The sequence below is a fragment of the Rhodnius prolixus genome, unplaced genomic scaffold, assembly GCF_049639745.1.
Source record: "Rhodnius prolixus isolate KJV_2025 unplaced genomic scaffold, Rpr scaffold_1, whole genome shotgun sequence".
Lineage (NCBI taxonomy): Eukaryota > Metazoa > Arthropoda > Insecta > Hemiptera > Reduviidae > Rhodnius > Rhodnius prolixus.
Window position 1 is genome coordinate 28055594 of NW_027411581.1, and position 27432 is coordinate 28083025.

At 34.0% G+C, this 27432-nt stretch overlaps 2 protein-coding genes across 2 annotated transcripts in view; both read right to left on the reverse strand.

Moving 5' to 3' along the window:
• LOC141448031 (uncharacterized) overlaps positions 1 to 10218 on the reverse strand; it is a 183730-nt gene extending 173512 nt beyond the window's left edge. Inside the window, exon 1 of the mRNA XM_074116065.1 lies at positions 10106 to 10218. The gene's annotated coding sequence lies outside the window, so the exon portion shown is untranslated. The remainder of the gene's footprint in view (positions 1 to 10105) is intronic.
• Positions 10219 to 25726: 15508 nt separating this feature from the next.
• Positions 25727 to 27010, reverse strand: LOC141456552 (uncharacterized). Its single transcript, XM_074133057.1, has one exon. The coding sequence runs from the start codon at positions 27008 to 27010 to the stop codon at positions 25727 to 25729; it is 1284 nt and encodes a 427-aa protein (XP_073989158.1).
• Positions 27011 to 27432: the final 422 nt, after the last annotated feature.

Sequence of the window (27432 nt, forward strand, 5' to 3'; positions counted from 1 at the left end):
TTTGAGAGACTTTAAAAAGTAAACAAGCACTGGAATTGCGTTTGAATTTGTTGCAGGGTGCTGGTGTACTAGTTAGGGCCAAATAATATTCCAACCTGGAGTAGTGTTTACCAGGGAGGCCACAGGGATTCTGACGGGTGACCGGTGGCGGATAGTGGTGGAGTTGAATGTGACCGAGATTGAGGAAGAGGTATTATTATTGCAGCAATCCACGAGAGAACTGCGGGGCAGACTGGTGGGGCTAGCCGCTAGCAGGGGCCATTTGGGGCTCGGATTGGCGGAGTTAGACAGAATATTGAGCCTAGTGGAAGAAATGTGGACCATGGTCCAATCTGTGGCAGAGATGTTACCCCACGAGGACCCTCGACAGCGTGCAGGTAGTAAGCGGGGACTTCTCGATATCGGAGGAACCCTGATCAAAGGGGTGTTCGGGAATCCGGATGCGAATGACCTGCGACATACGCAGGAGAAATTACAGGTATTGGATCGGAGGGTGTCCGACGTAATACACCTCCAGCAGGACCATCTGACGGTCACGCAGAGGCTCGGAAACCAAGTGGAACGAAACGGGCGACAACTAAGGCTGCTGACCTCCCAACTATCCCGGAAACTAGACGAACTGGGGAACTCTAACGCAGACCTTACACAACAATTGGGCAGTTTGAATGCCTCCATATATTTGCACTGGAATGTATCCTCCCTCTTGCACCATCTAGAATTGAACGTGCTAAAGGCCAACTTGGAAATACGTCATTTACAGGAAGCCCTCACATTTCTCCTCGGAGGCGGATTAGGGCCTTCTTTGATATCTCCTATCGAACTAAGTCGTATACTGGCTGACGTACTGGCCCTGATACCCCCGGGTTTGGAGTTGGTGGGCGGGGTCCATGTTTCGGACATGAACCTATATTATGAGATAGCCGAAACCCACGCCTTTTCTACAGCACATAGTATCAATATTAACATAGACATCCCGCTCACTGCAGAGGGACGTCGATTTCTGTTGTATAGGACGACGCCGCTGCCGACGCCCGACCCGCAGTTAAAGAGACACGTGATGATACAGACCAGGACCACCCAACTCCTGGTGATGGAGGACCGGGAGTTCTTCGCAGAGGTCGGAGAAGAAGAGCTCTCCTTGTGTGCCAAGAAGACTCTCTGGATATGTCCTGTTAGCTTCGCTCTTATTGGTAGGGACGTGCCATCTTGCATGATGGAGTTGGTGTTGGGAGTATCCGACCAGCGCTCACCCTGGTGCGCTTTCCAGGTGGTCAAGGAAGACTTTCCGCCTTACTGGTTATGGTACGCCCCAGAGAGCACATGGATCTATAATCTACCTAAGTCAACGCGTTGGACCTCATACTGCCGGGATCACGGACCAGGTAGTACCAATGAAAGAACGCTAGTGGGCGTGGGCATAGTAAGAGCGGCGCGAGGCTGTACCATGCGATCGCAACACTATCAACTATTGCCTAACAGTCAGGGAGCGACTCGTTGGAACCTACATCACCAAATCATACCAAAGCAGGACTGGGAAACGGTCCTAAATTGGACAGAGGAAGGCGCCCCTCCTGAGGCTGTTGCATCGGCGGTCCATCTACAAGATGAGCTGGGTTTGTCTGAAGAAGAGGGCAGTATCGCCACTAGCGTAGGAGAGTTGCTGGTACGGACCCAAAAATGGAAGGGGACCCGCTTTCAATGGAAACTGATGACGGGTGGTCTCGCGGTCAGCGGATTGACCCTAGTGACCATTCTGATTATTGCTCCTGTGATATACTGCCACCATCGCCACCTACGGAACCGAGGAAAGAGAGACACTGGTCTGAACCAACCCCTTGTCATCTATGGGTTGCCTCCCACTACTACCATCCAACCAACCGAGGAAGCCGGCCCACCAGCGGAGGGAGTTAGTAATACCGGCGGCAGAAACGAATGAAGTGTAGGGACAGCGCTGTCTTCCGTTCGGAATGCTCCCTGAAAAGCGACCTCTTTGAGGGGAGTGCCGCTTTTGAAAACCGGGGGGCATTGTGACGGGAAGGGATTGCTGTTGGGCTGGACCTACCTGGTGGGGGGAGAGACACGGAGATAAGTGCGAGTGAAACAGTAGGTATGAGTAGTGTGTGTCTGACTGCTGTGCGGTGATGCTGCGTGCTGGACTGATTGTGGCGGCGTGTGAGTATCTCTTTACTGTCTACTAGCTCTCCCACTGGGGTGGCGGGGTCTGTCGGCCGCCGGTATATAGAGCTGCACTTATGGTCCTTATCTACATTCCGCGTAGCCTGCTGCATTATCAGTAGCGATTGCATTCAATGCACTGTAGAATAAAGTTCTTTATCTTCAATTAAAAGTTATTCATCAAATGGTTGGTCCTATTTGTATTTAGTAGTTTTCTGATTAGCGTTCATTTAATATATATCATTATCGATAGTATATGTATCCAATAAATCACTCTGATTATGTATTTCTAATGACCTACCAAATTTATCGATTGGCATTTCTCTCTCTCTCTGCACACCTGTTGATTCTTAACTGATATAACCATCTTCTTGCAATTCACTTATAATCGATAGTATTTCATTTCCTAAACGGTTATTTCCACTTTTTTGTGATGCTAAACATAATTTTAATCTATCTACCAATTCGTTTGGATTATTGTAATATTCATAGCTTATCGATGACTCGCCATCATCATCATCTTTCATGAATCCACGACCTAGTTTATGTTTGGTGGTGGTGGGGGTTGATGTGCCAGGAAATAGTTTTGATATGATAAAAGTATATTTTTTACCACGATTAGCATTAATTCGTTTATCGTTGCTATATTGCCTTTTATGAGCGTTTGTCATTAACAAAATCTGTTTATATGCTTTTAAATCGTCTTTAGTGTAATGTTTTGGTTCTATTTTAAACAATAATTCATATAACCCTATTGTTCCCTTAAATCGGTGCTTATCGACAATAAAATCATCTCCATCTTTTCGAATCTCTATATTACCAATCATCATCATTTTACCTCCATCATCTGTTTTTATGCCATATTGTGAATCAAGTTCTGAACCCTTTAAATTGATATATGATTCCAATATATTTTCTCCTTCTTCTTCTGAGAAATCTTCCACTTTAATGTCATCTTCATCATCATCATCAACATCACCATCTTCAACTACATTTGTGAAATCTTCTAGTGTGACGTCATCATCTTCCTTAACTTTTTTTGGTTCACCATCTGCTAGTAGTAGGGGGACATCTTCCACAACATTATCTTTTTTCTTTTTTCTAACATTTAATTGCTCTAATGGTTCTATAATTGGTTTCAATTGTTTCTTGATAAAACTCTCTTGTTCATGTTCTTGAGGTTTTAAAAGTTTATTTACGTTTTAACGAAGCAGCAGCTTTGATCACGTTTTCTGTTGTTTTCATTACACGCTCCATCTTAATACTAATGCACATGTGTGTGTATGTAGGGGGTGGAAGGGGTGGTACAAATCTATTTGGATTCGTCAGTAATATATATGTCAAACATTTTACGATATCTACCATTATTTAAAGGTTTATCCTTATCAATTACCAAAAATCCATACTTATCATTCCAACAAAGACAACATAACTTCTTAAATTTCTTCCATTCCGTGTCAACATTAACATGATCATCATAAATATGTTTTAAATTTAAATCGTCCATTTTAAAAGCAATAATTAAGTTGGCATTGTCACGTAGCATATGTTTCTTTGCGTACGCATATGTTTGTATTAGGTAGAATATATCAACATTTTGATGTCTGCCTCTGGTGAAGAATTCACTAATCACATTTTGACTACCTATACCACAATCATCGAAGACAATTAGCGAATTAGGTTTAACATCTTGTGGGCTAATCATTTCATCCATATCATTAAATCTATAATAACCAATTTTGGGCACATGTTTCATCACATGGCTTAAATACTCATATTTTGGTTGATTTAGTGATTTACTATAAATGTAAAGATTGGTGAATCGTAAACCATTCTTTTGAATAATTAAGGTTAATAATAAATTGGTTTTACCACAATTACTTGGACCACATAATAGACAACGAATAATGTTCGGCAATAGTTCACTATGTCTTGACATAATAGTTCTTTTGTTTTCACCAATTTTTGAATCATTATTTATAATAGGCAAAACTATATGATGCTTCTTCAATTTCATGGTCCTCCTCCTCTAGTAAGAATGAGAGAGAGAGAGAACATCACACACACACGCACTAACATACTTTCCTAGTTAATGTTTTAGTAATATTTATAAATATATTTATATATGGTAAGATGTATATTCTCAATTCTATGTATTATTATAACCTTTAAGATGCTATTTTAGGTGACGTTAAAAGCACCAAAAACACACATAATATTCTAATGGGGGAGGTTACATTAGGTTATCCATAACCTTACACTAAAATCACTCGTTATTGGTAAGTATCCCTATGCAAGTCTTAAATCGTACATATTATTCTTTAAAAAAAAAAAAAAAGTTAATGAACACATTCTAAGTAATAAAAAATAACATTAAAATGTGATAAAAATATTTCCAAGTCTTAATAAGTGTATTATATTTTAATCCTTGTTATCAGTGGATAAGATTTGTGTTAAAATGACGTCACGTAATGTGCGCGCGCAACCTAGGGCATACGGACGCTCAGGTGTGCGCAACCTCGGCCATAAGGAGTGCATAAAAGTGGGGCGACGCACGGACGCGCACAGTGCAATTTGAGTGTGGACCGGGGTGAGGAAGCGGGGTATCCCCCCTGCATTCCCTCGCCCTGTCACCCATAAGGCCGCGGCTCAAAAATCAGACCCTCAAACGGCCTTACTATACTACTTATGTTTTTTTTAAAAAAATAAAATAATATTTTATAAAGTTTGCAAGTTTTGTGTATTGAGTATTAAGTGTAGAAATACATAAATACATAAAGTTTGCAAGTTTTGTGTATTGAGTATTAAGTGTAGAAATACATAAATACATAAAAATACATTAAGTTTGAAGTTTTGTGTATTGAGTATTAAGTAATAAGTATATTATTATTATTATTACATCCTGAGAGGGTTAAAAACATACTTGTAGAAATACATAAATAAATAAAAATACATAAAGTTTGCAAGTTTTGTGTATTGAGTATTAGGTATTATGTTATTATTATTACTTACAAACTATATATTAAGTATGGGAAAATGGAAACATCCTGAGAGGTTTAAAAAAAAAATAAACATACTTGTAAAACTTTATGTAATCCATGTTAATAACCCAAGGATGTTCCCATCTTCCCATACTTAATACTCAATTCACAAAACTTAAAAGAAAAAAAGTTTGTATTTCTACATGTATATTTTTTATGTATTGTGACGTTGCGTCAAGTAATAGCGGGGGAAACTACGAGCTCGAAGGGCTGTAAGGTGCTGCGGCCACCGGACAGAAAATAAATTAACAAAGAGGCAGTGAGAGAGAGGGGAGCCGAACGGACCAGTATTGGAGAGAGAGCGCCTGGTGACGAGTGAGATAAAGAACTTAGACCGAGCGACCTACTTTTTACTAGTGATGGGCAGAACGAGTCCGCGTTTGGAGTCGTTGGATTTGAATCAGTTCCAGGGTTGGAATCGATTCCAACAACTCGTTCACTGATTCCAGTCTGTACTTACCCTATGCATTAGTACAAATGTCACGCATTGTAATTAAATAAATAATTAAAAGTTAGCTTTTCCAGTTAATAACAAAACTATATTTCTTTAACACACATTAAGTAGTTCCCTAATTCCCAATTGATCTGATAAATATAAAATTAACAACGTAACCAAATATTAACAAAAATAGGCTAGTCAAATATAAAAATTAAAGCAACTGCAGTTTTGTCGTTATCTAGCTTGACCACCGGAGTTAACTTGATTCAAGAAGAAAAACGCAAATGGGTAGGAAATTATTCCCATAAAAAAAAATTATAACCCTTCAAACAAAATGATAATTACTCATAAAGAAAGAAATATTTATTTACTATGAATTAATATCAAGCTTTTAAAATATCTTATTATTTTACAAAAAGAAAAAGCTGTGTGCCAAATCTTTAACTTAGCGGCTGGACGCTCTTTCTCTTATCTTCATTGGCGAAAGTTAAATCGTGTACATGTCATGAGGACGATCAAAGTAATACTGAGCTAAAAAATAGTATTACCTAACTGCTTTACTTACTGCTGTATCCCTCCCACTCTATCACCTATTTCACAAACATTCGTCGATTGGAAGTAGGTTTTAGTTAAATATTTGTTTCATTTGAAAACAAAAAACATTATAACGCTTTCTCAAGATGTTTTTAAGTTTTAAAAATTTGTTTTTGTCCATTACTCTTGTAAAATACGAAGAATTTTAAATAAAATATAATATACAAACACAAATGATCTAGAATGCAGGTGGAGTCAGTCGGCGTTGTCATGGTGATGGAACCGTTTAACGACTCCGGTTCCAGCTCCAGCATTTTCTATTGGCTAGATTCAGTGAACGAAAAAATGGAACGAGTCCGGTTTCAAAAGGATTTAAATCACTCCGGATTTGACTCCACCAATTCCAGTGGATTTAACCAATGAAATTGCTGGTGTTGGGCCGGAGTCGTTAAACGGTTCCATCACCATGACAACGCCGACTGACTCCACCTGCACTCTAGATCATTCTGTGTTTGTATATTATATTTTATTCGAAATTCTTCGTATATTATAAGAGTAATGGACAAAAACAAATTTTTAAAAATTAAAAACATCTTGAGAAAGCGTTATAATGTTTTTTGTTTTCAAATGAAACGAATATTAAACTACAACCCATTTCCAATCGACGAATGTTTGTGAAGTAGGTGATAGAGTGGGAGGGATACAGCAGTAAGTAAACCAGTTAGGTAATACTATTTTTTAGCTCAGTATTACTTTGATCGTCGTAATAACATGTACACGATTTAACTTTCGCCAATGAAGATAAGAGAAAGAGCGTCCAGCCGCTAAGTTAAAGATTAAGCACACAGCATTTTCTATATGTAAAATAAAATATTAAATAATAAGTAAAGTAACTACAGCATTGCTTTTTAATTAATGAGATGGGTGTGCCTGGTGTTTCTTTGCAAGGTTCGCTATATTGGGTACGAAATTATTTTTCCTTCGACTCCCTGTCTTAGATCGACCCCTACTTTTGTTTAGAAATTAACAAAATAATAAAATGAATATTATTTTAGAATCGATATTCTAAAAAAACCTTGGAACTTATTTTATTCTTCAAGCATCAGTATTTAAGCTCGCCAGATTTTGTATTTTGGTGTGGATTCCTCTTACAAGTTGGAATGTGTCAGTGAACTTCTACATAGTAGCCTTAAGTGAGTTTTATTTTAGTGTAAACGACTACAGTATTAATTATTTTCATTTTAATTTGCCTCAATTTTTTGGGGCGGGGCGGAATCACTTTTTTTTAAAATAGGGATTTGAATCAACTCGTTCCACCATCGGACTCGTTCCAGTGGAACGAGTCCGCTCTAATAGCCCATCACTACTTTTTACTGCCCGACCCGCCTCTGTGGTTCTAACGAAAAACGGTACAGAAGCCTGAGCAACCGAGCAACCGAACTACGACCCCGGAGACCCATCGGCGGAAGTAGGTGGTCGTACCGCACCGCCCCCAGGTACTCTTGTGATATAAAGTTCCCCCCTAACCTAGCAGGAGCTGTCGGGAGTGACTAACAAGCTTGAGTTAATTCGTAACCCGAATGGGAAGACAATTAGTTAATATTATTTTGTATGTTTTAAGAAGTATTTTGAGTTATTGTTTATCATAAGACCATTAGGTGAAGGATCCTTCTGTTTTGTATTTCTTTTGTACCATTTTTGCTTTTTTTGTTTTGGTCAATATAATTGTTCAAACTAAATGCCTAGTTATTGTTAACCTGGCTATTGTGATTGTGATCTGGTTCCTTGCTGGTCAACACTACTATCAGTGGTGTTACAGTATTTTTATACTTACTTATTAATATTATAGTAAGTAATAAATATACGAAAAATAAAAAGAGTCGTTATTAATGGAGTTATTAATAGAACATATCTTAAATAACAAAAAAAAGTAATCTATAAAACAATATCAACATCAGAACTAGAAATATCTCACACATACACATACACATTAAAACCACATTTGGTTAGATTTTGTGTTTTTTATTTATTAAGAATTTAGTGGGGTTAGAATATGAGTGAAAAAAAGGAAGTTCATACAACGATAAGTTTTAGGTATAAAAGCAAGCTGTTCAGGATGACAGAACAAAATAATGGACACAACCCCTCAAAAATTTGTAAGTACCTTTGACAATCTTAATTATGTATAAATTGTTTTCAACAAAAAAATATTTTGGAATATTTTTTTTTTACAAATTCGTGTGTATTTTCTGTTACAGTTCACATGTTTACTTTGCAAAGCACTGATATGTGTGCCTGGCACCTGGACACCTCCCCGGAGGTGTACAGCGTGCGAAGAGTTGGGCACGCTGAGGCCCATGATGTGAGCTTGTATGTTTTTTTTTTAATTAATGATAAAGCTAAAAAAAATATGTTTGTTTCCAATGTATGTTTCCTAATTATTTTTCTCTTTTTTTCATAGTATAAATGCAAATCCATCGCCGCCACCACCGACGTGAGGAGGATGTGGGGCTTGGCTTATGGTGAGAGGTTTCTCTACTAAAAAAAAAAAAAATAATATGCTAGTTTCTATATAATACTAATTGTGTATTTATTTTATTATTATTTTTTTTTCACAGGCAGATGAAGAGTTATACTATACACGAAACCTCGAGACTCAGCATAAATATATTTCCTCTGATAACAGCAGTCTTCAAACATATAAATACTTCTACCCAGCCCAGGACAGCCAGTTCTGCCCAGACTCTGTCAAAGTTAAGTTCTACCTGAAGTTCTGCCAAGTTGCTGCCCGAGATCAGTTCCGCTCAGTAGTGAAGTTCCCTTCCCCACATATTTTCTTGTAACCGTTATTTTTATATATCAGTAATATTGTAATAAAAGATTTGTGTTTTAAAGATTTGGGATGATGATGATATGCTTAGTTTTTGTTTTACTTGCGGTCCACCACGCATAGACTTACAACACTTTACCGATCTTAACGCAACGTTCCATAATGAACATGGTGTATTATTGAGACGCAATAGCACTCTTACCAGGCGATTTGGTAAGTGTTTTATATGTGAAAAATACTTATTCATTTCAATATAAACCAAGTACCGAGTGCGAAACCTGCAAAAAATTTCTTAGGGACAGTTATTTAATTTATACTTAAGTGTGTGTGTGTGTGTGATTCCGCTATGAACAACAACATCAATGACACATTTCAAGTAATAAAAAAAACAATTATTTTAGGGTAAAAATAATAATAATAAGCAAACTCACTTTTTTTTGTTTCACACAGATAATTGAAAGAATTTTCTTTCACCCCATGGTTGAGAACATGAGAACGGTTAGACAAATTCTACGAGTGTTTAATAATTTTAATATTGCCGCACTGGCCATAGAACGCGACGAACTCAACGAATACCACTTTTTTGCAAACATCAAGAACTTTTTTTCAGGGAGATTCATACCGATCATATTAACAGCAGTTGACACATTAACACTTGTAGAAAGAGAAACAGTGAATGGTGTTCCATGTCTAACGTTTAGAAACAGTTCAACTATTTTTATCTTTAGATTTAAACCACAAGGTCCTTTAAAGATAAGTAATTACGAATATTCATTGAGAATAAATCGTTGTTGTTGTATAATTCACAATGATTATTTAATTCCATTAGTAAATAACTCGGATTCATTAAAAATTAAAAGCCTTAAAGCGCACTTATCTCCAATTGTTTGTGATGTGATGGTGTAGGTGTAAAAAGATACATGAATCATGTACAAATCTCTTCTTTTTTTTCTCAGTGATATACTAAATGTTAAGATGTGTCCAAAATAACCTTCTCATATATATATGTATGAATTTTGAAATAAAATGAGTGATATAGTCTATATTTTGTAAATACCTAGGTGTTAAAAAAAATTTAGTACTCACACACACTATCCAGATGTTGGAAAAAAAATATTTAGCTTGCTAATGATCACATACTTTTGTAATATTTATGTAATGTTTTTTTTTTTTACCTATATGTATTTATTTTAAAATAATGTATTTCTAGGGAATGCAATTAAATAAACACATGTTATTTTTAGAATCTTTAGAATAGCGCCCCAGAGGCGTGGCCTGTTTATTTTTAGGGGGTGGGAAGTACAGCGCACCTACCGGGGAAAATTAAAACTACCTCCCGCCAATGTGCGGATGGTGCGAATTTCGTAGCGCTTATGTTTAGCGCGCATGCGCAGTACACATACTGCATAGCAACTGCTTCCTGTTTAATGTATTAATAGTTCCCGCGAGTGTTCTGTATGTGACCGGAGGTGCCGTTTTTATGTAACTTTATGAGTATGAGCGTTTTAAATTTGCGGGTTGTTTTAAATTAAAGCATGATTGTAGTGTGAGTAAGAATGGAGTTCGACAAGTATACCCTCCTCAGGAAAAGGACTCCACAGAATAAGGTAGTTTCTTTTTTGTTGGTCTGTGTAATTATTGTAATGGATGGTGTGACACAAATTAAAAAATTGAGGGTGATTAGGTAGGTTAGGAGGGGGGTATGGGGGCGAAGCCCCCCAAAAAGAAAAAATCAGGGGGTGTGGGGGCGAAGCCCCCCATTAAGAAATAAATAAAGAATTCGAAGTTATTCTGATTCGCTGTTACCATATAACCCGCTAGATTTAAGTGTAAAAATAAAATAAAGAAATAGTTTTATATTTATATTTGAATATGGCGGGTTATATAGTAACAGCGAATCAGAATCACTTCGAATTAGGCCACGCCTCTGGGGAGCTATTCTAAAGATTTACCCTTTTTTTAACCATATATTTTAAAATTAATATAATAAATAAAATTAATATAAATTTTTTTATGTATTTTTATACTTACTTATTAATATTATAGTAAGTAATTAATAATATACGAAAAATAAAAAGAGTCGTTATTAATGGAGTTTTTAATAGAACATATCTTAAATAACAAAAAAAAGTAATCTATAAAACAATATCAACATCAGAACTAGAAATATCTCACACATACACATACACATTAAAACCACATTTGGTTAGATTTTGTGTTTTTTATTTATTAAGAATTTAGTGGGGTTAGAATATGAGTGAAAAAAAGGAAGTTCATACAACGATAAGTTTTAGGTATAAAAGCAAGCTGTTCAGGATGACAGAACAAAATAATGGACACAACCCCTCAAAAATTTGTAAGTACCTTTGACAATCTTAATTATGTATAAATTGTTTTCAACAAAAAAATATTTTGGAATATTTTTTTTTTACAAATTCGTGTGTATTTTCTGTTACAGTTCACATGTTTAGTTATTTTTGTTACAGTTTACATGTTTACTTTGCAAAGCACTGATATGTGTGCCTGGCACCTGGACACCTCCCCGGAGGTGTACAGCGTGCGAAGAGTTGGGCACGCTGAGGCCCATGATGTGAGCTTGTATGTTTTTTTTTTAATTAATGATAAAGCTAAAAAAAATATGTTTGTTTCCAATGTATGTTTCCTAATTATTTTTCTCTTTTTTTCATAGTATAAATGCAAATCCATCGCCGCCACCACCGACGTGAGGAGGATGTGGGGCTTGGCTTATGGTGAGAGGTTTCTCTACTAAAAAAAAAAAAAATAATATGCTAGTTTCTATATAATACTAATTGTGTATTTATTTTATTATTATTTTTTTTTCACAGGCAGATGAAGAGTTATACTATACACGAAACCTCGAGACTCAGCATAAATATATTTCCTCTGATAACAGCAGTCTTCAAACATATAAATACTTCTACCCAGCCCAGGACAGCCAGTTCTGCCCAGACTCTGTCAAAGTTAAGTTCTACCTGAAGTTCTGCCAAGTTGCTGCCCGAGATCAGTTCCGCTCAGTAGTGAAGTTCCCTTCCCCACATATTTTCTTGTAACCGTTATTTTTATATATCAGTAATATTGTAATAAAAGATTTGTGTTTTATATAAAAGTTATTCTTTTTAAAAAAGCCCCTAACGGTTCAAGATATATAACTGGCGCCCGATTGCAGAGACTCGAAGTGACATAAATAAAACGGTCCCTAATTGCAGAGACTCTAAGTGATATAAGCAATTCAAAAATTTCACCAACATCGTACAAAAGTGGACTCCTGGGTCAACAACCATTCAGCATTCAACATTTCAACAGCATGTTGGAGTTGGGCAGGACTCACCCTGTAAATATTTACTATTCCTATTTTTATTAATTTTCTATAAATTTTTCTTATAACTTTTTATGAATTTTATCAATCCTTTATATGAATTTGTATTTCCCGTACAAATAGTACATACATTTTATTAAACCAAAATATTGTCCCTAAAAGTCCCAAAAGAAATAAGAACTATATTGTCCCTAAAAGTCCCAAAAGAAATAAGAATCATATAATTATAAATAAAATCCCCTTGCCTGCCGAAACAATAAATTAAAAACATATAAAGTAGGCAAGGGCAGTATTAATTATTCCTGTCCCCATAAGAATAAAATAATTATAAGTAGAAGAAAGAGTAAAAGAAATAAATTCCCATAAGTAAGAATTATATAATTATAAAGAAAAAGTCCCTATACATATACACTTTCCCAAGTGTTATAAAATCCCCTTGATTACCCTGCCGAAACAATAAATTAACAACATATAAAGTAGGCAAGGGCAGTATTAATTATCCCGGTCCCAAAAAGAAAAGCATAATTGATATAAAAATAAAATAAGTCCCTATATAATGATTAATCCTTATAATAAAAAGAAAGTATAATTGATATTAAGTATAAATAAGTCCTCATATAATTATTAATTATCTTAGTCTTTATAAAGAAGTGTAACTGATATAAAGAATTTATAATAAGATAAGATAGAGAAAAAGCAAATCAGTTTAGTTGAATAAATATTCTTTTAATAGATAAGAAGAAAGCAAATCAACATGTTTTAATCATACAACTCTGCCTTATACTGTAATCACTTGAGCTGTATAAAATGCATGCTAATCTTAACACTTCCGACCTGCAACCCCCAGTCCTTACCCCCTATGACCAAACGGATACTCAGACTCCTTGTTCCCACACAAGTCCCTCATTACCACGTATTAGTCATCCTTTACGAAAAGAAGATTATGATCATATCCCCATATTTAACAGAGACCCTTATGAATTATTATATTTTACTCAAACAGTCGAAGATGTTTATAATGTAACCTGTAGACCAAACATTATAGAAAGTGCCACCAATGAATTCCTTCTCCTTAATAAGGTAAAAGCCAAAATCACGGGATCCGCTCAATCATTAATTTTAACCAAAAGAATTCATACTATAAAAGAATTACTAGATATTTTAAAAAGAAACTTTTCGTGTTCTAAGTCCTTCGAAACATTGAAGTCCGAAATATACAATATGAAACCCCATTTTAAAGAACTCCTAACTGACTATTTAACTCGCCTAGAGTCAATAACACATCTAATCCATGCCAAGTATATGATCGATGGCATTAGTGAAGAAATAATATTAACGTCTATGCAATACTTAGAAAAAGAAGTTATCCACCATTTTTATTCAACTACCCCATGGCAACTGTCCAATCATGTGATGACCTTTAATCCTACGTCTTTAGAAAAATTAAGAGAAACTTTAAACACCAAATGTATGTTCTTAATCGACCAGTTGTATATAAAACCCCAATCATCCTATCGATCCCCTTCTCAACAACCGCGTAACCCTCCTCAAAGGAGATACCAACGAAACCCAACAAGTTATCGTAACTCCAGTTTTCCTTCAACCTCAAATTATCCTTCCCCATTAATGCAAACACAAACTCCGCATAGACCTTTCACTAACTATAATTCCAGAGACTCATGGAAAAGCAATGGCCCTAGACCCCCGTACAACCAACAACAACCTCGTGAACCGAGACCACCCCCAAATCATCAAAAATCTTTATACCCTCATAAAAAAATTCCAGCTCCCTTACACATGACCACGCATGATTCACAAGAATTCCAAATCCAACAATTAACAGAAAGAATAATCCAACTCGAATCTTTTTTAGACGACAACTCCAGCAGTGTAAGTCCGATAGCAAACCAGAAGTAAAAACACTCCCTTATTGTAGCGACCATCTTCAATACAAATGGCTAATTGATACTGGGTCAACCAGAAATTATATTACACCAACGTCAATACCCCCCAACACACCCGTTCACTCTGAACATTTCTCCATAATAACTCCAGCAGGAGCAAAAAGCGGAAACTCTTATATCACCCTTAATTTACAACCTCATTTTGGAATTAGTCATACCGCTAAGCTCTATGTGTTTCCTTTCTCAGATGACTATAACATGCTTCTAGGAAAAAACACCATGACTGAACTCAACCTAGTTCTCAATTTTAAAACAAACACTAACATATCCTGGCGTTACATACCTATAGAAAATTCTGAAAATCATGACACCCAACTACACATTACACATCACAAAAGCATATCCCAAAACGAGATTGAAAAACTCATAAGAACAGAACATATGCTCCCCAATGAAAAAGAACTAATTTACTAAATGAAAACAGAGAAAATGTAGAAATTCCCCCAGGAAAAATTTATATAAAAACCCATAATAGAAACAAAGCTAAGCCAAGGTATAAATCAGTAACATATGATAAAACCAAACAAAAAGTCCTAAATGGCAAAACCAAGAAAACCAAAATTCACCCCTCACAACTTAAACGCCCTAGAAAATTTGAAAATCATTTACGTGAACCTTCTTGTTCGCAGGCAAACACACAAAAGAACGAACATGATCGTCCTCCTGATTCTCCTAAGCCTGGAACTAGTGGCAACCCATAAAGTTACCAATTTAAATAAAGGTCCTGGAATAATACCAATTAAAATCCAAAATTCATATATAATGGAAAAATACTTCACTTATAGAGTTTGCACTGAGCATTGGTACAGTAAGGTTGTGTCAGTTTAGTTCCGACTTTTTTCAATTTTTTAGTGGTAAAAGTTAATGTTTTTAAAAAATTTTTTTTTCAAGTTGATGGAAAAAGAGAGATTTATCTGAAATTGTAAGCCGTTTCATAGTTAAAGTGGTCAATCGTGCAAAAATTACTAAATAATCAATTAAAAAGTAGTATAATTGTATGTGAATTTGACTAAGACTGCTGGTGACGTCATAGAGTACATTGTGATAATAGTGATAGTGGGGAGTTGAGTGACCGTCTGTATTGCCACGCCCACTTCTATTGGCTTGTGGAGCGCCATATGAGTAACTTATCAGAAGGAGATAGAGATATTTCAAAGCAAACAACCTCGAATTTGAATAGAAAACGTAGTAGGACTTCACTTTCTCCAGAACAAATGGCATCTAAAAAGTTACAACAGGAAGTAAATTATGGTGAGGAGGAATTTTTTATAAAAATGAGTAATTTACTAGATAGTAAAATGGCAACCTTAGTTGAGCAGCATATCGTAAGAATAGAAGGGAAAATAGACACCCTTATTAGCGAAAATAATAATCTAAATAAAGAAATATTAAGTTTAAAGGAGGAAAATAAAGTGATAAAAAATAATCTCCAAGTTCTATTAAGAAAATCTAAAGCTAAAACGTTAATAATTGGGGGTCTAGGCGGAGTTAAAGAAGGAAATTATCTGAATTCGGTACAGGAGTTTTTCTCGAAAGTCTTGGGAGTGTCTGATATAATGATAGACCGAGTATTTTTAATAAGAGAAGGTAAATTAGTGGTAGTGGAACTACTGAAGGTGTCAGATGTACAGCAGATCCTGAGAAATGTAAACAAATTGAAGGGAACCGGGATATGGATTAATAAAGATCTATCATACCAAGATAGGCAAATAAAGAAAAAATTGGTTGAGTATAAAAGGAAAATTTTGGAGAAAGAAAAAGAGGCCAAGTGTTATTACGTGATCATTATTTTATTTTTGAGAATAGAAAATACTTTTGGGATGAAGAGAAGGGTTTGGTAGCCAATGAGGAGGATCTCAAGTTGCTAGAACAAGTGTTCGAGAAGAAAAGGGTGGAGGAAAAGGCAAAAAACTCTTTGTAAACAAAAAAAATAGCAGTCATGTGAATGAAAGTGTTTTTCAGTTAGAAGAGTCAATTAGTTCTATTTTAAGTTATAATGTGTGTGGTTTGAGTAGTAAGAGAGATAATTTTGATTTTTTTTATTTTGTTAAGCATTTTGATTTGTTTTTTCTTTATGAAACGTTTGTAGAAGAAAAAGATTACGTTAGTTTTAAAAATTATTTTCCAGGTTTTAAGTTGCATTGGATTAGTGCAAATAGAGAAAGTTCATTTGGCAGAGCAATGGGAGGAAGTTTATTTGGAATAAAATTAAAAAATAAAAGTTCCAATGTATATGATTTTATTAATTTAGGTGGATTTACTTAGTACGTGGAAAAAACGGTCATGAGTTTTTTTATATTTTACCCATTTATTTAAGAGGAAGTCATTGGAGGGAAGATTTTGAAGGTGTCTATGATTTTGTGTCTAATTGTCAAGTTAACATTGTAATTGTCGGGGATTTAAATATTAGAATTGGGAATGCTCAAATTGTACCAGCCGAGATTATTGAGAGTAAATCAAAAGTGAATGTTGAAAGAAGTTCAAAGGATAAGGTTGTAAATAGTAAAGGTAAAATGTTTCTAGAATTGTGCGATAACTATAACTGTTTGGTATTAAATGGGCGGACGCAAGGGGATTTGTGTGGAGAGTTTACTTATGTAGGTGGTCAGGGATGTTCGGTAAACGATATATGTGCCGTATCTTACGCATTATTGGATAGAATCTATGATTTTAAAGTAATTCCAAAATTATTTTCAGATCATATGCCCATCTGTTTAACGTTAAATTTAAATATCCAGTTTAAAAAAGATTTGCTGCTGCCTCTCTTGCCAAAGTTACAATGGACTACAATTGATAAACATAATTTTAAAAATAAGTTAGAAGAGTTAGTTGATAATCTTAATTTTAAGGAAATTTTAAATAATGATCCGCAAATAGTAGTAAATATGTGAACAGATATGATTAAAGATTCCTCTAGTCTAGGTAATGGTAAACAAACATATGTATCAAAGTCCGATAAAGGTAAAATAAAAGCAGAAATGGTATGACTCTTCGTGTTATAAATTAAGAAACAAATCTTTTTGTCTGTTGAAGCTTTTTAGAAAAACGAACCTGGACTTTATTCGTGTTATGTACATCAATTGCAACAGAGAGTATAAATATGTGTGTAAACAAAAAAAGAGAGAATTTCTGTTTCAAGTGAATGAAAATTTTAAAAAAGTAAAAGATGCTAAAAGTTTTTGGATTCTAATTAAGCAGTTTGAAAAATCTAATTTTATTAACAGCCTGTCAATAACAAGTGATGATTGGCTGCAACACTTTAATATTTTATTAAATCCAACTCTACTTGCTGCTCCCATACACTACGCGCCACCACTATCAGTAGTGCCAACCTTGGACTGTGAATTTAACTATAATGAGTTATTATTGCAGGTATTGCATAAAGTGAAGGAGGGAAAGGCGCCTGGATTTGACCGCGTAACATTTGAATTTTATAAAAATTGCCCACAAAATTTTTTGTCAGAATTATTAAATTTATTTAATTAAATATATGAAACGTCAAGTGCGCCACCAAGCTTTTTAAAATCTATAATATTTCCATTATTTAAGAAAGGTGATGTGAATCTGGTGACCAATTACAGGGGAATATCGTTTTCTGACACCATATCCAAATTATTTACAGGTCTGTTATTACAAAGATTAGAGACATGGGTGTATAATAATAATATTTTATCAGAATTTCAGGCTGGTTTCAGAAAGGGATATTCCACCGTAGATAATATTTTCAACTTGGTCAATAAAATTAAATTAAAAACGCTAAATGTAAGTGATAAACTTTATTGTTTTTTCATTGATTTTAGATCAGCGTTTGACTCACCGGACAGAAATCATCTCTACTGTAAACTCTATAATTTAGGTTTGTCCACTAAATTTATTAATGTATTACAAGGCCTTTATAGAAATACAGAATCAAGTGTGTGGACTGTAGACGGTGTAACGAGTAGCTTTCCAACTGGGACAGGGTTAAAACAGGGCTGCCTGTTATCGCCAATGCTGTTTTCTTTGTTCGTGAACGACTTGCACGAGGTGGTGGAGGGTGGTATACGTATAGTAGGAGTAAACATCAGATGTTTACTGTATGCTGATGACATAGTTTTATTAGCGGACCATCCATCTATACTACAGCATATGATTAGTCGCTTGGCTGAATATTGTCAGTTGTGGAATTTAACAGTTAACTTGGATAAATCCAAAATAATTGTATTTCGCAAAGGGGGAAGGCTGGCCAGAAATGAACACTGGTGCTTTATGGGCCAAAAAGTAGAGATTGTTAATTGTTATAAATACCTGGGAGTTCACTTGACGTCTAAACTGTCTTTTGTCCATCATATTAGAGAGAAGGTTTCTGTGGCAAAATTTGGGATTAACTATACGTTTAATAGTTTATTTAAAAATTCAGAAGTACCAATGTCGAATAAGTTGCAGGTTTTGATGCGGTGTCCAGAGCGGTGGCATGTTATGCTGCGCAGGTTTGGGGGGTTTTCTTTGATTTGAGTTGTTAGAAAAGCTATATATATATTTTATTAAAAAAATTTTCACTCTACCTAGGAACGCGCCGGACTATGTAGTGTATTTGGAGACAGGCGCCTCCCCTCTCTTTTTTTCACTTATAGATTGCATTACAATTATGTTAATAAATGTTTAGCATTAACCAATAATAGATTGCCTAAACTTGTGGCACAGGAAGTGATTAATAGGAATATATACTGGTGTAAGACGTTTAGAGACCTTTGTAATAAACATGATTGTGGTTATATTGAGGTGGGTGGTGATGTGGAGAGATAGTTAAATGCAATTGATTCAGAATCCAAACACGATTTGTTTACCAAAGCTGGAAGATCTATTTATCACAGCATAGATAATGAATTGCGATTTGATTTAGGGGCTAACCATTATATCTCAGATGAGCATTCGTTTAAGTTAATGAAAAATGTGTTTAGAGCTAGAGGACAACTGATGAAATTGAATTTTAGAATAGGGCGGACAAATGAGCAGCACCTGTGTTCTATGTGTAATAGAGCAGAAACTGAAGATGTCTACCATTATGTGGCTGTATGCCCCATAATGGTCGGATTTAGAATTGCGTGTTTTGGCAAGAAAGTGTTGGTCAGGGCGGAATTTTTAGAATACCTGAACGGTAAGAATTGGGCTAATTTAAATAAATTCTGTACGTCCGCTGGTAGATATAGACAGTTTCTAATAGAAAATTATAATTATTAATTCTGTATTAAGTTTCAATTTTATAAAAGAAAAGTAGTATCTCTTTGTTTATTTTGTTTTATTTTAAATTTTGGTTATTGGTCGGGAGGGAATAGTAATTAAAAGGTGCAACTCAAGCAGACGGACGAGAAGTCCATGCTTTAATGTTAAAAATGAAAAATTACTTTTATGTGTGTATTTTGAAATACCAATAAACAATTTATTATTATTATATTATTATTATTACTTCACTTATATACATTCTATCAATATTACCTCCCTGCAAGAAGAATTATTTAACATTGACAACACCCTTGACTCCCTAGTAGAACCTAAACGGAACCCTAAACAAGCCTACGTAGAACTTCTCAAAACAAGCTCCCATACTTTGTTAAAATCCTATATGAAATCCCATATTAAGTACGCCCAAAATAAACTCGATCACGTATTAGTGAATTCCCAAGTAACTAGACCCAAACGCGGCCTAATAAACGCCTTAGGCACAGCCATATCCTGGATAACTGGTAATATGGATGCAAATGACAAAAAGTATTATGACCAAGTCATTAGGAAAATTGAGAAAAATGATTACCATTTAGAACATAATATCCTTCAACAATTAACTATTAATAAAAAACTAATTAATGATTTTAATAAAGACATCTCCATTATTCGAGATAATAATTTTAAAGTTAAGAAATTACTTAACTACGTCATCAGCAACACAATTGAGATCAACCAATTGTATACCTCTCTTCATTCGGCCCTTACCCTAATAATTAATAAAATCAATGATCTAGACGACTCAGTCGAATTTTGCAAATTAAGCTTAATCCATAGTACATAATTTCCCAAAAGGAACTAATGCAGCTACAGTCCCTTAACAATATCGAATTGATATCTAACAATGCCGAAATATTATGGCAAGTAGGAAAAACTTACTGTTCAATCACACCCACTCATCTCCATTATTTAGTCCAACTCCCAATTAAAACCCCTTTAACGGAAACCTATTTTCTTTTGTCCTATCCCTATGATCACTTGAATCAGACCTTTACAATAATTGCTCCCCCTTCATTAGTCCTGAAAACTAATAAACTATACACAGCTCATTGTGAACTATTATTAAACAATTATTATTGTAAGAATGCCACTATCATTCATAATGAATGTATAAATAACTTATTAAGTAACAACATTGAAAGCCAATGTAAAAAAGTGAATATACCAGTAGATATGTTTAGGTGATTGAGCCCCGAATTTTTGAGCCGCGGCCTTATGGGAGACAGGGTGAGGGAATGCAGGGGGGTACCCCCGCTTCCTCACCCCGGTCCACACTAGGATAGCGCTGTGCGCGTCCGTGCGCGGCCCCCACTCCTAGCACTCCTTATGGCCGAGGTTGTGCGCACACGAGCGTCCGTACGCCCTAGGTTGCGCGCGCACGTGACGTCATTTTAACACAAATCTTATCCACACTGATAACAAAAAGATTAAGATATATTACACTTATTAAGACATTTTCTTATCATTGTTTATCATAATTTTAATGTTAGGATAATCTTGTCGCTTTTAGCCACAATAAACACTTGGAATATGTTCGTAATAATATTTTTTTTTTTTATTTAATATTTACCAATAACAAGTGATTTTTGGTGTAAGGTTATGGATAACCTAATGTAACCTCCTCCATTATTATTATTATTATAATACCCCACCAGGTCCACACATAAGTAGGTGACTAATAAATAACGAGACCTGCCGCAGGAGTGCGTTGTAGTTGCACCTTTCATGTGACGTCATACGACATCTTATCACAGGTTATGATGGATAACAAAGATTAAGATATATTACACCTATTAAGTCATTTTTTTATCAAATATTTTAACACATTTTAATGTTATTTTTATATATTACTTAGATTAACCGTTTTTTTAAAGAATAATATGTATGATTTAAGACCTGATTAGGGTTGTGATTTAACATGAGAATATTTTTTTATCATTAAGTGGATAATCTTGACACTTTTAGCACAATAAACACTTGGAATATGTTCATAATAATAATATTTTTAATATACTTACCAATAACGAGTGATTTTGGTGTAAGGTTATAGATAACCTAATGTAACCTCACACATCCATTATAATGTGTTTTTGGCGCTTTTATTTTTCATTAGAGGATAAATATTAACGTTTTTTTTTAAAGAATAATATGTACGATTTAAGACCTGATTAGGGTTGTGATTTAATATGAGAATATTTTTATCATTAGGAGGATATTCTTGTCACTTTTAGCAAGATAAACACTTAGAATATGTTTGTAATAATATTTTTAAAAAAAAGAATAATATGTACGATTTAAGACTTGATTATGGTTGTGATTTAACATGAGAATATTTTAATCATTAGGAGGATAATCTTGTCACTTTTGGAACATGATTATAGGTTTAAGAAATATATAATTTGTGTGCTGAGTATCAAGTTTTGTGTATGTATGGAGTAATTAAGTAACATGTTTTAAGTTTTTTGTGTAAGTAGGAACAATTGGAACATGATTATGGTCTAAGAATTACATAATTTGTGTACTGAGTATCAAGTTTTGTGTATGAATGAAGTAATTAAGTAATGTGTTTTAAGTTTTTTTGTGTAAGTATGAAAGATTGGAACATGATTATGGTCTAAGAATTACATAATTTGTGTACTGAGTATCAAGTTTTGTGTATGAATGAAGTAATTAAGTAATGTGTTTTAAGTTTTTTTGTGTAAGTATGAAAGATTGGAACATGATTATGGTCTAAGAATTACATAATTTGTGTACTGAGTATCAAGTTTTGTGTATGAATGAAGTAATTAAGTAATGTGTTTTAAGTTTTTTTGTGTAAGTATGAAAGATTGGAACATGATTATGGTCTAAGAAGTACATAATTTGTGTACAGAGTTTTAAGTTTTGTGTATGAATGAAGTAATAAAGTAATGTGTTTTAAGTTTTTTTGTGTAAGTATGAAAGATTGGAACATGATTATGGTCTAAGAATTACATAATTTGTGTACTGAGTATCAAGTTTTGTGTATGAATGAAGTAATTAAGTTATGTGTTTTAAGTTTTTTTTGTGTAAGTATGAAAGATTGGAACATGATTGGGTCTGAGAAATAGATAATTTGTGTACTGAGTATCAAGTTTTGTGTATGAATGAAGTAATTAAGTAATGTGTTTTAAGTTTTTTTCGTGTATGGAGTAATTAAGTATGAAAGATTGGAACATGATTGGGTTTAAGAAATAGATAATTTGTGTACAGAGTTTTAAGTTTTGTGTATGAATGAAGTAATTAAGTTTTGTGTTTTAAGTTTTTTTTCATGTATGGAGTAATTAAGTATGAAAGATTGGAACATGATTATGGTCTAAGAAGTACATAATTTGTGTACAGAGTTTTAAGTTTTGTGTATGAATGAAGTAATTAAGTAATGTGTTTTAAGTTTTTTTGTGTAAGTAGGATCAATTGGAACATGATTATGGTCTGAGAAATACATAATTTGTGTATAGTGTATTAAGTATATTATTATTACTTACTTACTATTTTAAGTATGGGAATGAATGGAAACATCATGAGGGGGTTAAAAAAAAAATTTATGTAATCCATGTTGATAACTCAACCATGTTCTCATCTTGCATACTTAATTACTCCATACATAGACAAAACTTAAACATAATTTTAACATAAACATAAACTTAAAAAAAAAAAAAATACATAATTTGTGTACTGAGTTTTAAGTTTTGTGTATGTGTGGAGTAATTAAGTTTTATGTTTTAAGTTTTTTGTGTATGGAGTAATTAAGTATGAAAGATTTGGAACATGATTATGTTCTAAGAAGTACATAATTTTTGTGTACTGAGTATTAATTGTTAAGTATATTATCCATTACTTACATTTAAATAGAACATATCTAAATAACAAAAAAAAAAAATAAGTAATCTATAAAACAATATTCAACATAGGAACTAGAAATATCTCTCACATTAAAACCACATTTCGGTTAGATTTTGTGTTTTATTTATTAAGAATTGTAGTGGGGTTTAGAATGTGAGTGAAAAAAAAAAGGAAGTTCATAACAACGATAAGTTTTGTGTATAAAAGCAAGCTGTCCACGATTTCAGAACAACAAAATGGACGGAACGATGCATCAGTTTGTAAGTACCTTTAACAATCTTTATTATGTACAAATTGTTTGAAAAAAAAAAAAATATTTTTGGAATCTTTCCAAATTCGTGTGTATGTTTTCTGTTACAGTTCACAATTTTCTGTTACAGTTCACATGCTCAGTGTGTAGCACACTAATTTGTTTGCCCAACACCTGGGCACCTCCCCGGAGGTGCCCGGTGTGTGAGGCGATGGGGACGTTGCGCCCCATCATGTAAGTGTTTTAAAAGTAATGATTTAGCAAAAAAAAAAAAATGATTGTTTCCATCATGTGTTTCCTAATTATTTTTTGTTTTTTCTTTCCATAGTATTAGTGCTAATCCAACACCACCACCAACGCCGTGAGGAGGATGGTGGTGTGGTTTATGGTAAGAGGTTTCTCTACTAAAAAAAAAAATATGATAGTTTCTATATATAATACTAATTTTGTATTTTGTTTTTTTCCACAGGCATATGAAGAATTTTTTGTTTTTTTTACTTTTATTTTACTTTTATAATATAATTGTTAATATACAAAATTTAAAAATATATGGTTTTTTTAATTGCATCCACCCTAAAAATATATATATATATACATAGGTAAAAAAAAAAACAATACATAAATATTACAAACATTACATCTGGATAGTGTGAGTACTAAAGGTATTTACAAAAATATATATATACTATATCACTCAAAAAATTCATACATATATGTGAAGACTATTTTTTTGCACACATCATAGTATAAAAATGAGATTTGTACATGATTCATTTTTACACACACACACACACACACACACACACAGCCACCATCACAAACAATTGGTGATAAGCGCTTTAAGGCTTTTAATTTGTAATGAATCAGAGTTATTAACTAATGGAAGTAAATAATTATTATGAATTATACAACAACAACAACTACTACTACGATTTATTCTCAATGAATATTCGTAATTGCTTATCGTTAAAGGACCTTGTGGTTTACATCTAATGATAAAAATGGTTGCATTGTTTCTAAACGTTAGACACGGAACACCATTCACTATTTCTCTTTCTACAAGTGTTAATGTGTCAACTGCTGACAATATGATTGGTACGAATCTCCCCGAAAAAAAGTTCTTGATGTTTATGAAAATGTGGTATTCGTTGAGTTCGAGGTCTTCTATTGCCAGTGCAGCAATATTCAAATTATTAAACACTTGAAGAATTTGTCTAACAGTGCTGATGTTCCCAACCATTGGGTGAAAGAAAATTCTTTCAATTATCTGCGCATGTGTGAAACAAAAAAAACAAGTAAGTTTACTTATTTTTACCAACCAAAAAAAAAAAATAATTGTACTAGTATTTTACTTACTTCAAATGTGTTGTTGTTGTTGTTGTTGATGATGTTCATAGCGGCGGAATCTTCACTCATTTAAGTATAAATTAAATAGCTATCCCTAAGAAATTGTCTACATGTTGCGCACGCGGTACTTGGTTTATATTGAAATAAGTATTTTTCACATATAAAACACTTACCTAAGCGCTTGTGAAGAGTGCTATTACGTCTCAATAACACACCGTGTTCAATATGAAACGTTGCGTTAAGATCGGTAAAGTGATGTAAGTCTATGCATGGTGGACCGCAATTAAAACAAAAGCTAAGCATATCTTCATCATCCCAACCTACATAACTTTCCCGATTATTTAAATATTTGAATTGAGTCGCAATAAACTCTCCACTAATGCATAAATATTCCGTATAGGGAACAGCATCTAAATAACTTGAAAGTGCACTATTTGTAACTGGCATAATGTGTGTGCGTGTGTGTGGCATAATAAATCTATGTGAAAAAAATGTGCCTAATTTATACTCTGTATGATATCCGCTTATCCGCCGCAAATTTCCTTGATTATGGAGAAACCTAAGCTAAGATAAGCATATAAGAAAAAATATCCCAGGGTTAATAAAAACCACATTCTTTATACAATATTATTTTATTTAAAAAAAAAAAAAAATTCTTTATAATTTTTTTTATTTATTTTTTACATTTAATATCTTTGCACTAATCCAGATAATGGTACATAATGTAAAAGCATATCGTGAATTATTAAACAGTAGGCGGATGTTTTGGGCGCAAACGGTTTATTGGTATCAATTTGTATATGAATGTCAACTACACCGGTATTCAATCTATCTGGTTGTTTTGCACAATTAATTACCACAAAAGGTGTTTTGGAAAAGCCTTTTCTATCAAACAACGCCTCACTTCTCCCCACTCCATAGTATTCTTGACGAAAGCGAATATATTCTTCAAACAGCTGCGATATCCTGCCGGATGTGAAATCTAATTGCATATCATTATATGGATATTGATTGTCGTTCAAGTATAATTTAACGTTGCGTATGTCCGCTGAATCGAAAATAGAACGATTTTTAGCAATATTATCCTTCCTATCAGTTTGAAATGCTATAATTACATATCTTGGTTTGTGTAATTGATTTGACGTTTTCACATGCCATGAGAGTTTATTAGTTGAAGGTAAATTTGGATATTCATGCAATTCTGAAGATCTAAAAGCTAGCGGTAAGGGTTGTGCGCTTTCAATTATTTTATAAATTTGTAATTTTGCACTATCCGATAGCTTAACATGTGGAATATTCCAAATAACTTTCTCCAATTTAATAGTACAATCTTTAGCCGTTATTGGGTCACCAACTAGTGCGTCCACATCACTTCTTGATCTTTTCAATATTAACTCTTGTTTCACATTTACCAATATCTTCTTATAATCTTCGAAAAAATTCAACAGATAGCAGAGTGGTAGGCAAACGTTAAATCTCTGGTCTTCCTCATTTATGATGGATGAGGAGGAGGAGGAGGATAATGTCATGTTATCAGAATTATTATTTGGATCAACAATTCCAGCATTTTCTAAAGCTCTAATTTGATTGGGGAAAACACATGAATAGATCTTCAACGTACTAGCAATTCCAACATTTCTAATACTGTCCACTTCAACGGAATTTATTTCAAATCGAATTTCATCGAATAAAAATGCAAAAGCATTGTTTATTAATTTAGCATAGGTGGCGGCGGGGTCGTCGGCAACATCACCACCACCACCACTTTTCTTATTCTTCTCCAATTTGCCCTCGATGAAGAGATAACTTTCACTGGGCAATGTAAAAATGTCATTTTGAAACATGGAAATCCTTATCTCATCGTTAGAAGAAAGACTGTCGGCGTTAAATGGCCGGTAAGAATGAAATTGATAATTTTCAATATTATCATTGAAAATAACCTCTTGATTAATGTTTAATATGTGATCCATATCTGTTCACCCTATATCCAAGCGTTTTTAAAAATTTAACGTTACGTAATGATAATGGCGGCGGCGGCGTCGGCGTCGGTTGTTGCTTGTCACCTTTCACATACGCACTGCTGTCAACACTCTTTGTCTGTTTAGCTTTAAGCAAAGAAAAGGATGATGTGGAGGAATTATTATTTATGAAATCAATACCCATTATTATCCTTTAAATGTAGACTAAGTGTAATTCTTTCCTTTCTAAAAGAGATCAATCGACCAGTTTGATCCACCAATCTTACACTAATTTCATCAATATAATTAGTATTAATGGGTAAATAGATAACTGGTGTGGGTGTTTCCACTATTTTATAGCCAGGGGCCACTAATGGTGAAAATGTGTGCAAACTATGGCTTAACTGTCCGTTATTATAAGATGCGTTCACAAG